General features: G+C 40.6%; 1 protein-coding gene across 1 annotated transcript; it reads left to right on the top strand.

Moving 5' to 3' along the window:
- Positions 1-738: 738 nt before the first annotated feature.
- On the top strand, positions 739-11,293 carry LOC119741105 (cAMP-regulated phosphoprotein 19-like). The gene is made up of 4 exons (XM_038216777.1): positions 739-897; positions 5,428-5,685; positions 7,104-7,202; positions 8,833-11,293. The coding sequence occupies exons 2-4, from the start codon at positions 5,485-5,487 to the stop codon at positions 9,052-9,054; spliced, it is 522 nt and encodes a 173-aa protein (XP_038072705.1). The 5' UTR covers positions 739-897; positions 5,428-5,484; the 3' UTR covers positions 9,055-11,293.
- The last annotated feature ends 5,351 nt before the right edge of the window (positions 11,294-16,644 follow it).

Here is a 16,644-nt window from a genome sequence, read left to right as displayed (position 1 = left end):
TTCGTCCATGATAATTATTATGTCTTGTTGTTTTTTTGGCAAAATGTTAGAAAAGCTTTATATACCAATTTGGGCATGCTATCAAATCTAGCACGGTGGCCCCCTTCAATTGCGAAAGCATTGGGCTATCATGCTCAGAGTATTCGTCGTGTTGTAGCTTCGCACAATGCCGTGCACAATTTTTTTCGCCATGGAAGGGGCCCGTTTTTATCCAGAGCGACGGGAGACACCGGTCACTGCACTGCACTGCAATAATGGTATGAAACAGAAACAGTCAAAAAGATTGGCGTGCATATTTTGAAAAACGGAACGTATTTTTTTTTATAACTCCAACGTGTGTTTTTAAAGATAAAATGTGTATGGTTCTAATATACGGAATGCTCAACTTGAATGCATGCAGTTTTCGAACGTATCCATTATAGCCTATATGCTATAACAGATTCGTTCGAGAAAAAAATTGCCTTAGTATGAATGATCTTTACAAATCGATTCACTTTAAAAACAGAATGCATGTTTTCGAAAAATGGAACCTATTATCAGTGAAAATGAAAGAAAATCTAAAAGTGACCAATACTTAGGAACCCCGATCTTATTTTTCAATAGGGGGGGGGGGGGGGGGGGGGGCTTACAGAAAGGCGTAACTTGCATCACTGATACGGCGCAGTTTCGCCAGCTCTTTTTACTGGGTTGCAAAAACATAATCCGCAGACTAGACAAGACAAGACCGTGGAGTTGGACTAGCGCCCTCAAGCGTTATACTAAGATCGAGAAACATCGGCGCCATCTTCTATGTTTTTCTGTAATTTCTTGGGTTTGAAAGAGAGAAACAAGCTTGCAAATTTGATGGTTTGTATCAAGAAATTTCAAGATCGGATCGGTAGAAAGAGAATTTGAGATGTAAGTATCGTTACTGTGTGTTAATTAGAGACATTTCGAGCGAATTGACAATTTGTACAAAGATGATAAACCACATCACATTCACAGCAGCACAGGGGCCGCATTCACACACCATATTCAGATATTTAAAGCATGATATTGATAAGGGGTTAGCCCAGGTTGGACGAAGTGGAAAAAATTCCGTACTTGGACATCACTTTTTTCAATTAATTTTCTACTTCTAGCGCCAAAAGTTACATCTTTTATGGTTATTCCTTCACTTTCCCTCCTCTACTCTCACCCTCTCCTCTCCTTTATTCCTATTTATTAATCAGTCAGTTACTTCATCGGGATTCGAACCTCTGACGCTTGCTTGATACACGAGACTCTTAACCGCTAGGCCGTGCACGATCGCTGTTGCAATAATCAATCTTTGGACGTATTTGAAGTATCCATTGAAATAAACTAAATATTCATGAGAAAATAAATATTCATAATGACGTATTGCACTATCATTGGCAGGCTCATGCGACGTCATGGTTGTTGATGTCACGTGTATAACGTACCGCTGTCTTTCAGCCACTACAATCAGTTTTGACCGGCTGCTTCAAGTTAGTTCTGCACGACGTATGCATCCAAAATGTGCTCTAAAAACACATTTTGAGTAAATTTTTTTCAACTTTACACAGCTTCCTGGATTTCTCTTGGTTCAAATGACAAGGTGAGGTGACAATTAATATGTTTGGCAGCAGATAAATTGACGTCCGAGTACGGAACTTTTCCCGACGAAGTCTTCATTGCATTACGACTAACGTCCAGGACCAGAATTCTTTACATAAGACCACCCAAAATTTGGACCAGATTTTTGTTACGTTTTACCTCATTACAGAAGCTTATTTCACGCCTATATTTTTTATGTGTCCTTACCTATTGGGCCACTGGGTTCAGGAATTCCATATGTGATGCTGACCGACATTAATCAGGAAAATAAACTCTAAAGCAGCGTTAAACTTGTACGTGTTTGTAGTCTCTTTTCATCAGTTTATTCCCAGAGTCGTACGTCATGTACAATAATGTACGTGCGTACGAAAGCGCGCACGCACGCTAGCGCCCTCATTTGTTTAGTTTTGGTTGGAACCGTGACGTCACTCCAGCCAACCGATGTCACGAAAACGCTCAACCAATGACCAAAGCCGAAACGTGGACCGATTAGTGACCGCGCCTTCAAGTAAGTGCGCGTTCGTATGAGGGTGGTTACTAAGCAAATCGCGCGTGCGCACTGCATATTCATGTTGCATAGTCTGGCCCCCGGACAAGACGTGATATGAGCGTCGAGAATAATTGTCCGGTCTAGGGAACCAGACAACACGCTGCACAGACGTACATCATGTACGGCTATAATCAACCTCGTCCCCAGTGCTTACTTTATTTCCAACCGCGTTTCCAATAGTAAACCCTGGATAGGAAACTTTCTTCCTGTATCCTGATTGGATACCGCAATTGGCTAGTAATGGATTTTTATCGTGTACTTGGTGCTATATATTCACAACGTGCAGTACGTGTTTTCGCGATCATTCGTCCACGCCTTCTCGAAAATACTAATTTCCTTTCCAATTTGCTCATATTAATATGAAATATGATACTGCATGTTGTCTCGATAAGATCGTAACAGTTTGATTTCAAAAATCGTGTTTTCGTAACTCACGCCGTGCTCGCGCTGCTACGAATTGACTCTGTTTTTACCCCAGACACCGCATACAAAAACAAACGCTAATGTGTAACGCATATATATCCAGGCACCAGACTGTTCCTCATTTGCATACGTGTGCAAAAATCTTGCACATGCAAATGATCCAATACCAGGGTGAGAGAGCAGGTAGTGGTGGGCGCGTACTGCTCGACACCCTGGGTACGAGGTTGGGCTAGAATAGACTCGGCAGTGAGAAACTGATGAAATGAGTCTACAAACACGTACAAGTTTAACGTTGCTTTCAAGTTTGTTTTCCAGATTAAGGTCGGTCAGCATCGCATATGGAATTTCTGAGCCCAGCGGCCCAATAGATAAGGACACATAGAATACTACGACGTAAAAATTGGCTTCTCCATCAAGGTAAACATATTGAAAAAATCGGTCATAAATTTTTTCGCCCGGTTTTGAGCACTTTATACCCTGGACTCCCTCCGTTACGTAGGGAGGAAAGGGAGTCCACCTGGGCTAGATAAGGGGTGATCGTGTAGTGGGCCCGGTTCCTATATTAATAAGGGAACAAAATCCACTTTAAAATTATTGGACTGACCAAACTAGTTGGCGACATTCTCAAAAAACAGGTATGTCATAGATAGAGGGCAGGGTTTTGATTTTTTGAGGGAAATATGGGGGTAAAATGAAGATGACAGCGCGACGAACACGCGACCCGAAAATAAAGATGGCGATCACCGTGCGATGTACCGTGAGCACGCACGGCGTGCTGAATCGCAAGGCACAAACCGCACAGGAAAATCGTGATTTCTACCCCAAGAATCTGTTCAAAATATAGACCTAGTTCTAGATAACTGATTCGGATGCAGCCTAAGATTCATCAGGAAAATTCAGAATCTTTTGGTCTGGGAACCAGACTATGCACGAGGCACGGAGACACTCTCGGAATGAAAGCCGCGCTGTAGTTGGTCAAGAGAATTAAAGCGCCCTCAGTCACAGCAAACGATGAGTGACGGACGAGTGCGAGACTCCAATGATCCTGGTGAACGAAATTCTTGTAAATTTCACATTTCATTTGAAATTTTAGGGATTTCAACCCACCCCGGAGGTACCTATCAACATCAAGATGATACTTGTGAAATTTTGAGGCCAAACATTTCGTGCAGTATAGTTTGGAGGTCGGAAAAAATTGAGAATTTTCTGCTGCAGCAACTTCAATTGGTCTTTCTGTAATGTTTGTAAAAAAACTTACAGTTTTGGAAGCAGGTTCATGAGAGGGCCAATCCAGAGGCCACCCCACCCCTTAAATTGCTACATTTTCCTGATGACTAGTTTGTAAGGTCAATCATCTATAAACATAGTTTAAAGAATTATCTCAAAAAGAATCAACATCTTCTTATGTTGTGCCTTTTCATGTTGTGAAAATCGGAAAATACAAATTATATTCAGATTTCAGACGGAAGTAAATCACAAATTGTATGGTAACAATCATACAAACATATTTGAGAGAGTGCAAGATACTAAATATTTAAAGTATTTTTAGTTATATTCAATAAAAAAAAGTTCTTGAGCGAAACAACTATAGTCTTCTTTATTGTTTGAAATAAAATCGTATATTTACATGTAGTTGTGGAATATTTCAGCTTCTTTTTCTGATTCGTGGCTATGGAGGACTTTTTTTTAAAGGAAATTAAGTCAAAAATTGTAATAGGTCTGACTCCCATCTCCTCAACACGACGTCACAATGAAAAATGTTAGCGCGGAAAAAGATTTATCGCGGTAAAAATGTCTAAGTACCCCAACAAACACTCACTGCGCATGTTCAGTGCCATACCAGTTCAATACTGAATACAATCGAGACCGGTTCACGGTCAAATATACACTGCCAAATTTTAATCTCAATTTGTTAATGACAATGAGTATGATGAGTAACATTAATGATTTCAAAAACGACGGACTCAATGTAGGCCTACATTATAGACAGCGCCCTCTGGCATTCTGTTTCTGGGTAGGCTGAAGTATATGATGCCCACTGTTTGCCCATGGAAAATTTTACGGAAAAAAATGTTGCAACAGGATGCCACTTTTTTTCTTCATATCATATCAATTAAGGTCATTGCAAAACTGGTGATAAGACATGTATCTGGGACTGAGAAACATTTCCAAATTTGTTTGGGAAATACTTTGAAAATGTTCTTGACTCTCCATAGACTTTGTACACAATCGCGGACGTGGCGTCTTGTTGCAACATTTTTTTCCCCAATTTATCGATGCCACTTTTATTGAAAGTGACCAAAGTGAAGTACATGTATTTGTGACCAAGTGCACAACGCGAGCACCACCAAAGTGGCATCGAAAAACTAGGTTCTCCTTGTACTAGGATTTCCTGGCAGAAACACACACTTTTTCCTCTTGGTAGAATTTTTGACATGATTTCAGGTTGAGAAATGTCAGACATGTCAGAAGCACTGGTTCCTTTGATTCCAAATAATCTTCCCTGAAACTGTATGACAGGTCTTATCGGTACATGTAGGTAGTTATTTCATGGTAGTGTGTTTGGCATGTTTTGATTCTTTTGCTTGCACAGTGGGGTTTTACAATTATTTGTTTGAATGAACTTGGCCAGTAGCAGTTTGCAAACATCAATGGGCACAATGTTGTTTACTTTTCTTTCTGTGTTTTTTTTTTACACAGGACTGATAGCTTTTAGTAAGTTATTATTGATCATGACACTCATATGACCAACTCAGTTTGATTAAGGTTTAAAAATGTTATAATGAAGTACTTTATGAGACCCATATTTAATACCTGTAATACACTGTACCTTCCTGCTTGATTTCTTTCATCCACAGCAACCCTGCTCAGTTTGAACTTAGTCTTCGCTCCAGCCACTCCATAAACAATCCACAATGTCTGACGACAGCGTTAAGGCTGAAAAGCCCCAGGCAACTGAGCAAGAACCCAAACCAGAAGCGCAGGTAACGGCTGAGGTGGAGACCACACAGGAACCCGAGGTCATTGAAGACAAGCCCACCCCTCTGCCATTACTGGGGGGCAAAGAAAACCAGCAGGCGGCATCGTTTAAGAAACCGCTGGACGTGAAGCCTCAGGTGAACAAGACTTTTGCACGCAAACAGATCCACCCTGCTAGCAGGCTGGTTCCCGGTCCCCATATATCGATTCTAAAAGGGGATGGGAACCAGTCTACCCTGTGATAGCTGAATTGTTTTCAGGTCGCCAGTAATCAAGCAATGTTTAGAGCTGAATGGTTTTGGTTGTTATCAACAGTGAATTACTGTAAAATAGCTAGGACGGAACATCTTTACGCTAGCAATTTTCTCTGAACATTTGTCCAGTCACGGTAGCGTAACAAGTCATTAATGTAAATCATTAGTAAGTTTTGCCCTTCACCGACGCATAAACACTGTATACTCATGTGTCTTACCTCCCGAGTGAAAGTTGGAAAAAAATCACTCGGATGGTACTCGAACCCACGACCTGCTTTCTAGTGCAGACGTCTTACCACTCGACCAACGAGCTTGCGGGATCGGTTGGCTGGATTGAATCTGATGTGCATGTAGCATGTACATCATGCATGTATGCTACATGTACATGTACATCAGGTCAAGTAGTAGAACGTCTGCACTAGAAAGCAGGAGATCGTGGGTTCGAGTCCCACCCGAGTGATATTTTCCAACTTTCGCTCGGGAGGTAACACACTGAGTATACAGTGTTTATACGTCGGTGAAGGACAAAACCTAATATTGATTTACATCACCCTGACGCAAGTTCATCTTACGAGAAGTAATTAATGTATTGATAATACCATGCTGTGGCAACATGATACAAAACTTCATTTTGCAACACTTGGTTATGTATGCATTATCTGAAACAAAAGAAAAGTCTGACTATATCAGGCACAAGATGTTTGAATTGTAAAGCCATATACCGGTACATGCAGGATCATTTGCAAACACTCAAAAACGAAACTACATGCGCCCAAATATGGGGTCCGCCCATAAGTCCGACGCCTCATAGGTCCGACGCCTCATATGTCCGACAAAATCGCATCCCCTAACCAAATAAAGGCCCATAAGTCCGACGCCTCATAGGTCCGACGCCTCATAAGCCCGACGCCTCGTAGGTGCGACGCCTCATATCTCCGACGCCTCGTAAGTCCAACAAATTAAACGCCTCGTTTTACCGACGTCGGACTGATGAGGCGTCGGACTTATGAGGCGTCGGACCTATGAGGCGAAATAAATAAATCCGACGCCTCATAAGTCCGAAATTTCGGACTTATGAGGCGTCGGACCTATGAGGCGTCGGACTTATGATACGGCCCCCCAAATATTATGGCAAAGCCCACTTGACTGAAAGTAAATAATAATATGAAACATCCTGTGAACTGTGACCTGTGACTTGCACTTTGATGGTTGAAATTTAACATTTCATGAAATGATGACAACTGGAAATAATCCTAATGTACCTTTGTAATATTATCTTCTTCTTTTTTCTTGCCCTGAAGCTCTCCCCTGAAAAGATGGAGGAAGCCAAACTTAGTGCCAAATACGGCAAGCTGAAACCTGGTGGCTCAGACTTCCTACGCAAGAGATTAAACAAAGGCGTAAGTTTTACCGAGGAAACAGTGTGGCAAAATCATATAGGGTGCATTGGTTTGCTCACCCGGGTCGATACGGGTCAGCCGTGTGCCGTTTGATTATATCTGACGTCATTCTCGGGGCTCACCTGGGTCAGCCACCACAGACCCTGCTCATGGAGCAGAGTAAGTGGTGGAAATACGTCACACGCATGCGTTGTTCATTCCAAGAAACAGACAAATATGGCGGCCGGACAGCGGAAATCTCAAGTGGACTTACAAATTAACTTTATCTGAAGTCTAAAGGTAATCATATATGAGTTCATTGCGAATTTTGAGGGCATAAGTCCTGCCCAACTTTTTTGAGTTTTGCAATTGCCTGAAAAGCAGTAAATCTCAAACTAAGATCCAATATTTTTTTTAAATGGACTGCACAACTCTGCGTTTTGTCAGTGGCTACGGCCACGGCTACGGACATCACATGAGGATCGTGATTGCCCGCCATGAGCATGATTGCCCGACTGTCGTGGCTGACCTGTCTGCTTTTACCCAAGTCGATCCTGGTGAGCTACTCCAACGCACCCATAGATGGGCAAGAAGTGCCCTCTATGGACAGAGCAAGTTTCCTCTGACCTTCATTATGGAGGTCATAATGAAGGTCAGAGGACCTTCACAAGAAGTAAAGACTGTGGGTGTGCACTGAACCAGGTACCGGAGTACCCGACCTTTGATGTCTGGAACAGATTCCAGATTATGGGGTCGGGTACCCATAACCAACTTTACAAGTTACTTGGTATCTTCTCAGACAATGAAAAAGAAAGGTGTTGAAGTCATTTGTAGGGAATTTTCAAAAAAAAAAAAACCAGGCCACATGGGAAAACAAAACATATTTCACGTTAATGACGCTCGTGAAAGTGGCAGTTTACACTGAAAGCTATAAAGCTCACTGTACACACTTGTACATGTATCTTACTGTACAGACGCACAGCTGTGGTAGTATTATCGTGTAGACCTTTATGAACAATCATGTTCTGAAATGAACAACGGATGCCAGTTTTCCGGCTATTTATATTATTTTTTTGGGGGGGGGGGGGGACTCTGGCCCTTCACAGGCTGGAACAGAAATCTATGTGTTGCGTGCAGATGAAAAAAAAAGGCTTTATGTCGTCATTCAGCAAATTACGCATTGTTTGACAGTTGCTCATGCGCTAATTAACAAAATTAGATCCAGCGTAAGTTTTCTGCATATACTCACCATATTCACATTGTATGATAGTTTAAAAGCTAAGTGTTCTGGTGTGCGAGTTTCAGATCATTGTGCATAAGCAGCTAGCACCATGACAATCGCCATGCTAACGTGATACACAAATTTATGTATTGTACGTTCATTGTGGACATACATCAGTGTGTGGTACAGCGATGTGAGTATGGATAATGTATTGCGATCATGGCAAATTTTCAGTGGGTTTCTGAGCAGAAACCCATTGGCATCCCTGTTTCACTATCTAAAAATTTGGGACTCTCAATACACAGTTTTGGTAGTTCCAAATGTCATACTTAGTCCACATTCCACAGCAGACCTCCATGCACAAAGTCAATATTTTCAATTCATGTTGTTTTTTTTTTTTTGGTCTCTTTTCATGCCAACTTGGAATAGGTCAAATATTTTGACTCTGGGGATTACCAGATGGAGCAGCAGTCCGGTAAGATGAAACTGAGACCCAACAGCGGTAAGCCGATGGGTCTGGCCGGAGCCAGGGTAGGGGGAGCCATGCCTGCCCCCTCCCCCCTGGGTCCTGCCACCGGAAAGACCATCCCCACCCCTGCCTCCATACCACACAGGAAACAGTCCACCGAGATCAGTAAACTGGCTGTGTAAAAGTGGGCGAGGAAGGGGGATGTAACGAGAGAGGTAGGGGCAAAACAAAAGGGGGGGGGGGCAGAACTGACACTAAACCTGCTGGGGTCTTCATGTATCTTAACCTGTTTCAGTTCCATTCCGATCTTGAAACCAGGAACTGCCCAGCTGTATGTGGCTTTATTGTAACAAGATTTTTTTTAATCTGGAGTCCAGCTGGGTGCTAAGCATCCATGAATTGAACTTTAGCATGGCTATGTGGAAAAACTCTTAACGTGTGGAGGAAATATTAGTCTACATGTACATGTGTGTTGTAAAGAACCCTGTTGAATGAGAATAGTACACCTGTTATTTGTTTGTAAATTAACAAGGTACAACATTGTAATCATAGGTCACAACTTCAACCAATACATTATTGTTCAGTTTAGAGTAGTCTCATTTTCAAAATTACCCGGGTGTAACTTCTTTTTTTTACACTTTCCTGACTGCCACAGCTCATTGGTTTAACAAAAGCTTGAAGTAATTTTACATCAATTTTGACCGTAAGTAACCTGCTCCAGTTTATTGCATTAAGGTCTACAGAGAGTAACAGAACATTCATAGATCCATACATGTACATATACGTTGACAGCACAGATGACAACAAGCATGAGAAGTGACAAAATGGATACAACACAACATGCTGCCTTGCCAAAACATGACGTCAGAAACTGAGCTGAGACGAGTAAGCTTTTTGGGGTTCTTGTGTATCTGCCTGGCTTGAGGTAACCTTACTACGTAGGCATCCTTGTTTGGAAGTTCCAAACAAGGATGCCTACGTAGTAAGGTTACCTCAAGCCAGGCAGATACACAAGAACCCCAAAAAGCTCACTCGTCTAAGCTAAGTTTCTTGGAACTTTCTTAAATCCTTCAAAAATTCTCCACTGTGCCAGAATCTAGCGGAATTGCCTTTGTAGTTAAAATTTTGAAGTAGCGACAAAAATCTTCCAAACCTTTAAAGGGTTTTAAAGGATGTGAAAGTTTAAGGGTTAACAGAGGAGGTTGCTGTTGTGAAGATGCTCTACCTTTACTACTTTCGTCCACGGGAATTAGGTTTGTCAGTTTTGCCCCCCCCCCCCCCATTGTCCACGTTGATGATGACTGCCTGTATAAAGGAACACCCAGCCCATACATGTATGTTCCAGCTTTCTGCGAGGCCTGTCAACTTTTCAAACTGTGTTCACCAAATATTGATATGATTTGGTGAGTTTTCTATGTCAATGAATCAGTGATTTACTTAAAATTATTCCCCCTGTACTGAAAAACAAAACCAAAAACTCCCCTCTATTGTTTGGCTTTGGAGATACATGTACATGTTTGTATGGTTCGGAAAAATTTGGGTGAATACAAAAGAGTTTACCCAAGCCACCATCGTGTCCACCATTTCTCAAAACGCTAGGCCTAATTGTCAAACCTTGTCAAGAAGTGACAAATTTCTAATAAACTTCACATGAAATTTCATAGAATGTGTGAGGAGTATTAACAGATGGCAAAAAAAAAAGAACAGACATAACCAAATATTGCATGTAGTTGCTTTCCATTCATTCTTCCATTGTCTTGGAAAAGTTGACCGGCCTTCAAGTTGTGTATATAAATATTTGAATATTTTAGTGTTACCGTAAGGACGTAAAAGTTACGTGTAATGGACAGTATCAAGACGAATAGTGCAGTGATTGAATGGCCGCTGTGTACATGTGTACAAAATAACTGTTTGATATGCTTTGCTCTTTGTAGCTTTATTTCCATAGTGGATAGAGTCTGTATCATTTAGATAACTTCGTTGGTGTCTTGGTTATGTCTACTTTCTGGAAAATGGACATAGTTTCTGTTAACCTCATTCCAGTTGCTCATCAGTAGGGGTTAAATATATGTCATTTCGCCTCGACCCCATTTCTCTGTGGTTATTTGTTAATGTACTGCTGCAACAGTATACAAAATTACACGTATGTAATATGTACGCTAAATTATGTATAAGTTGTAAGTAAAGTTCTGTAATGTCTTTGATCTGTGGGTGTTTTTTGGGGTTATGTTGGTGAGTTATTAAACATTTGAGCGATATTGCCTTCATAATCAAAACGTTAGATGCTAGAATTTGGGGGTTTTTTGTAAGCTAAATTTCAGCAGCATGCCTGCCACTATGTATTTTGTTTTGCAGAGGATGCGAATGGAAATCTGCTGAAATGTCTTGAATAAAATCTAAAAAAGGGAGAGAGATGTACAACGGCGTGAGTACTTGTGTTCATTTGGCTGATGTCTGGCGCCCTCATGTGACTTCCAAAACTTCTTTTCTTTTTAAATGTATCATGCAAGAGATACTCCAACCTCGTCCCCAGTGCTTACTTAATTTTCAACCCCGTTTCCAATAGTAAGCCCTGGATAGGAAACTTTCTTCCTGTATCCTGATTCGATACCGCAATTGGCTAGAAATTGATTTATATGGTGTACTTGGTGGTGTTATTCACAATCTCCATCTCCATCTCCATTGTTTAAGTCAGCAAATTATCCTGCCGGATACATCAACACTAACTTGCGCACTGCGTGTGGAAATAGACTACTGGTGGATATTAGGCAAAATAAAAAAAAAACATGTTTAGCGTCCTGCCTCTTTGACAAAAAGGAAGGAGGAGGCCCTTTTTTTTTTTTTTTTTTTCAAAATGGCCGCCCGACACATTTTTCAAGACAACGCGGCTGGGCTATTTTTCAAGATGGTTACCAGCTTTTTTTCAAAATGGCCGCCACTTGGACTCATTGACTATTTCCACAGCTTTATACACGGTATAAAAGTCTAAAAATACGATTTCTTTCGTCAGAGATCGTTAAAATGTATCAATTTTTGTCTTTTAAAAAAAAAAAAAAAAAAAAAAAAAAAAGGAGGCGGCCTCTAAAAAGGAAGCGGGCGGGGACGCTAAACATGTTTGTTTTTTTACTTCGCCTTACTGATATGTCCCTTGAATTCAGCTAGTGTTGCACTGTTCACAGCAGCCGAGGAGAGTGAGTTCCAGTGTTTAACAGTTGACACGAAGAATGAATCTTTGAAGGCCCTAGCTTTGTGACTGACTTGAATGAATTTTTGGTTGTTTCCCCTTGTATATTAGGCTGAACATAGTTGTGAAGTGGAATGTCGACCAACCCATTTTTCATCTTGTAGAGCATACATAAATTCTGTTGATTTCTTCTGTTCTGTAGTGTGTCCCATCCCAAGTCATCCAGAAGTTTAGTAACAGTTCCCGTATCCCTTTGGTAGTTTCCTGTGCAAAATGCAATTTTATTTTAATTAAACTGTTACGATCTTAACGAGACAATAATCAGTATCACATTTCATATTAATATGAACAAATTGGAAAGGAAAGGAATATTTTAAAGAAGGCGTGGACGAATGATCGCGAAAACACACAACGTGCAGTACATGTTTTCGCGATCATTCGTCCACGCCTTCTTTAAAATATTCCTTTCCTTTCCAATTTGTTCATATTAATATGAAATGTGATACTGATTATTGTCTCGTTAAGATCGTAACAGTTTAATTAAAATAAAATTGTATTTTCATACTCATGCCATGCTCACAGGCGCTGTTTTTACCCCAGACACCGCACACAAAAACAAATGCAAATGAGACACACAGGCAGGCACCAGACCATTCCTCATTTGCATACATGTTCAAACATCTTGCGCATGCAAATGATCCAAATACCAGGGTGAGAGAGCAGGTAGTGGTGGGCGCGTACTGCTCGATACCCTGGGGACGAGGTTGGAGATACTCTGATCTTTGAGCATGAGCATGCAAGTCCGAATGGGACGACGGATGTTTGTTGCTTTGATATTGTCGGTCGTATAACTAGAGTAGCACAATGCGGCGTGTATTCTGGTTGACGTGCATAGCTGAAGTGTGCGAAGACATCAGCGCTTTAACCAGAACAAACACATCTGACGTCAGACTTTGGTACCCTATTAGGACCATTTTGTAGTGTAGTCCTTTTTCCAAGTCACTAAGTTCTGAAATGTATCAAAATGGACGAGACTGGACTTCGACTACTACTATTTATCAGGCGCGGATCCGGGGGGAGGGGGGGGGGAATAAAACAAAAACAGCTCTTGCTCAAATTTCTTACTGGTAATAAAATCTGCCTGTGCACAATATTCGGACAGAGCCAGCTGGAGTGGGTTATGGGGTATTTGTACCCAATCGTGTAATAAAGTGTTACTGATCGTCTGATTTGAACAGCGCCCCATTGAAAGTATGGCCATACATGGCACCACCTATTGATTTTATGGAGGACAAGTGTCCGGAGAAAAAAAAGCCTGTTTATATTTCAGCATTGATTTGCTGATGACACCCCCCCCCCCCCGCAAAAAAAATCCTGGATGTGGCACTCTTTGCTGCCGCCAATATTGCCGATATTGCAGACAAGACAATGATTTGTCGGCAATCATTAAAAGACTGATATAGGGAAGCACATCCACTACACCCACACACACCATCGTGAATTTCTATACGCCTGAGGACAATGCTTTGTTTTTCTCTTTGTCCCTGTTAGTGTGTAAACGTCTTCATCGTGGACCCCTATAATTGCCCCTCTTTTGTTTGTACTTTTCCTTTTTAGGAAGACATCCCATATATGTTTTGTACACGATCGTCAATTGTGGACCTTCGGGAATTGTGGACCTTATTGTCCTGTATTGTTCAACGTCCCCTACTGAATGCAAAACAAACTCATACCTGTAGACTACAGACGCCTCTGACTATAGTGTCTGCCACAAGAAAGGGAAAAAAACAATCAGTTAAAAAAAACAAGTTGGTAACACATTTCTCACCTCTTATAACGCTTCAGAGAGCTTGCAATTAGTGAGGAGTGAATTCCAATTTTCAGGTGCTAAAATGAATTCCCAGGTAAACCTAAGCGATCCTAGCTTAATTAATTCCAGCCACACCAGATCATTGGCCCTGCTTTGTAGAAGGAATTACTGTTTGTTACAAACCTGCAATTGGGAATAATCGAGCTCGCTGTTGACCTTTAAAAAAAAGCTCATGTTGGTTATTTCTGTCCGTGCTATTTAACAAATTTGATTCTTTTTCTGAAAAATGTATTTGTGTTTATTTGGGGGTTCATTCCGCGTTTATGTTGGGATCATTTGCACGCAAACAGATCCGCTCTGCAAGTGGATCAGTTCTCAGTTCCTATATTTTACACTGTCCAAATACTGTCTGGCCGCAAAAAATTCAAAAAGTCGGCGGTATGTAAGGGGACGTCTCTAAGCCTATTTAATTATTCCATTTTTTAAAATTCTGGCTGGAGTTCCTACATGTCAATTGGTGGTCGGTCGGTCGCTCCCCTGAAAATTGACCAAAAATGTTGTGTTCCATATAGGTATCGACGTCACATTTTTTTTTTTGGCGTCGCACTTTGCAGGGATCATTTAAGTCGATCGATTTCATGCAAGAGTTCTTGCAGCACGGCCAGAGCTTATTGTGCACACTCGCACTTGTTTGACCATGGAGGAAGGAACACGTTTGTATTGCTAAGTAAATGAACTGATTTTTAGGTGTTTTTTTTTTTGGGGGGGGGGGTGGGTTTGAAACTCACCTTTCATCTCTAAAGTATGTTTTCAAGTTTGCCTATACAGCAGACTCATCTGTAATGCCCTCCCGACACCCAACCCCCTCCCGCCATCCCAATGGACATGGCAGTTTGATTAGGTCTGGGATTTATGCGACCCCTATGTTGTCTGAGTGGCAGTTTTCATAACACCGTTGGGTCTCCTGCTGTTAATTTCGACGCCTAGAATGTGGAGAAAATAATCAAGCTGGCAGTGAGGTCGGAAGCAGCTATATCATAACAGTCTCAGCAGTCAGACAAGGGAGGTTGTTGAACAGTGTGATGTCCCTTAATTTGTTTCTTTCAGAAATCCTAGTTGGTAGAGGCCCTGTTTACGAACTATACAGTTTGCATGTTTATGAAAATAAATGTGTCGGACTATAAACTTTCATCACGTTGAGCTAGGGCAATTCCAGCGGTATGTAAAACATATTTTCCAAATCTTATAGTTATACATAAATTATTTCGTAATGGTTACGGAGATTATACAGACTAGGAGTTTTGGATCATTTATCTCAATCACTATTGTGGTTCTTTGACTCTGTCATGGACATCATGGACATTATACACTTCCTGTTGTAATGCTAGAATTGCCCACCCATCACTTCTGAGTAAATGTTTAATGATTTAAATTTCCCAATAAATCCTTTGCATTGCAGTCTCCTGTGAGTTATGTGTGTGCTTTTATGAATAACAATTAAGAAACTAAGTAAAAATACGGAAAAAAACATCTCAGACAGCTGTTCATGCTTGGGATGATTTTTGTTTTTAAACGGTTTCCAAACATCGCTAAAAGACCTTTTGCGTCGATACAAACCATTCCCCTTTAACTATGGCCCGAATTTCTTTTCTAGAAATGCTCAGGGTTAAAAATCACAATTTTGAAAAGCTTGAGATAAACAACAAAGGCCTTGCAATTTTCAAAATTTGGCAAAATTTCGACAAAGTCGAGGGGAAAAAAAAGAAAGTGCAATACGAGCAGTACAAAAACTAAACATAAGATTTTTGGAATAAGATTTCCCCATGTTTTCATTAATAAATTATCTTACAGACCAATATTGTTTGTATATTTATTTGTGAAAAATGTCTGGATCAACCAAGAAAAAAGTTACAGCTTACAAGAAATTATCACGGCTTGAGGAACAGAGTTTGTAAGTTTTCAAACCTGCATGCGAGTGCAGAGTATTTATTCTATATGAGCCACACTCTCACTGTACATAATGACTGCCACACAATTATAGACAATAATAAAAATGGATATCAGTTATATTGCATTTTTTTTCTTACGATAAAATATATACAATTCTTAACAGTTGTAGGTTTGGAATTTGAACATTTCCAAGACATGAAATAAAACATATTTTGTTATGAAGACAACATCTGCGCTCACACTCTTTCCCCCTTGAGTATGAGCTAAAGAAAACAAATAGAAAGCTTTATAATTGCTGGAGAAAGAACACTGAATTTATGATCACTGAATGTTCGCAGGAAAAAAAAAGTGGAGAAAAAGTGATTGATTTATTAATGACAAAAACAAACCGACAAACAAACAATTGCATAATCTTTGAAATTTTCATCAATGTTTTCCCTCTGATGCTGTCATGAATCTTACCAAGTTTGCTTGTGTGCTCTTTTGCACATAAAAGCATTGCATTATTCACACAGATTTACAACTTATCCACACAGATTCACAACTTATTTGGCAGCTGTGATGATTAACTACATTAAAAATTAACAACTAATGTGTGTACACCCGAGGGACAACAAATTATATATTGACGTGGCTATTTCACAGCAATTACTGCCCCATGGTCCTCAGAAGGACGTTTTCATAGAAACCCAATCATCTGCCCTGTAATAACCTATCTGGTGATACAAATGTATAGAATAGTATGTTACAGCATGGCGATAATTGCGGACCACCAGGTGTGTGGTACTGTATAGTCTTCAAAGACAAATTAGGCAAATCCATTCCGTC

This window comes from Patiria miniata, unplaced genomic scaffold (genome assembly GCF_015706575.1).
Source record: "Patiria miniata isolate m_02_andy unplaced genomic scaffold, ASM1570657v1 HiC_scaffold_5, whole genome shotgun sequence".
Classification (NCBI taxonomy): Eukaryota; Metazoa; Echinodermata; class Asteroidea; order Valvatida; family Asterinidae; genus Patiria; species Patiria miniata.
Note: the sequence above shows the minus strand (reverse complement) of the source record. Positions and strands in the feature narration are given on the sequence as shown.

Coding starts and splice junctions, on each gene's coding strand:
- LOC119741105 (XM_038216777.1), top strand. CDS start 5,485: ATGTCTGACGACAGCGTTAAGGCTGAAAAGCCCCAGGCAACTGAGCAA. Junction 5,686..7,103: donor CGCTGGACGTGAAGCCTCAG/GTGAACAAGACT, acceptor CTTGCCCTGAAG/CTCTCCCCTGAAAAGATGGA. Junction 7,203..8,832: donor GCAAGAGATTAAACAAAGGC/GTAAGTTTTACC, acceptor AACTTGGAATAG/GTCAAATATTTTGACTCTGG.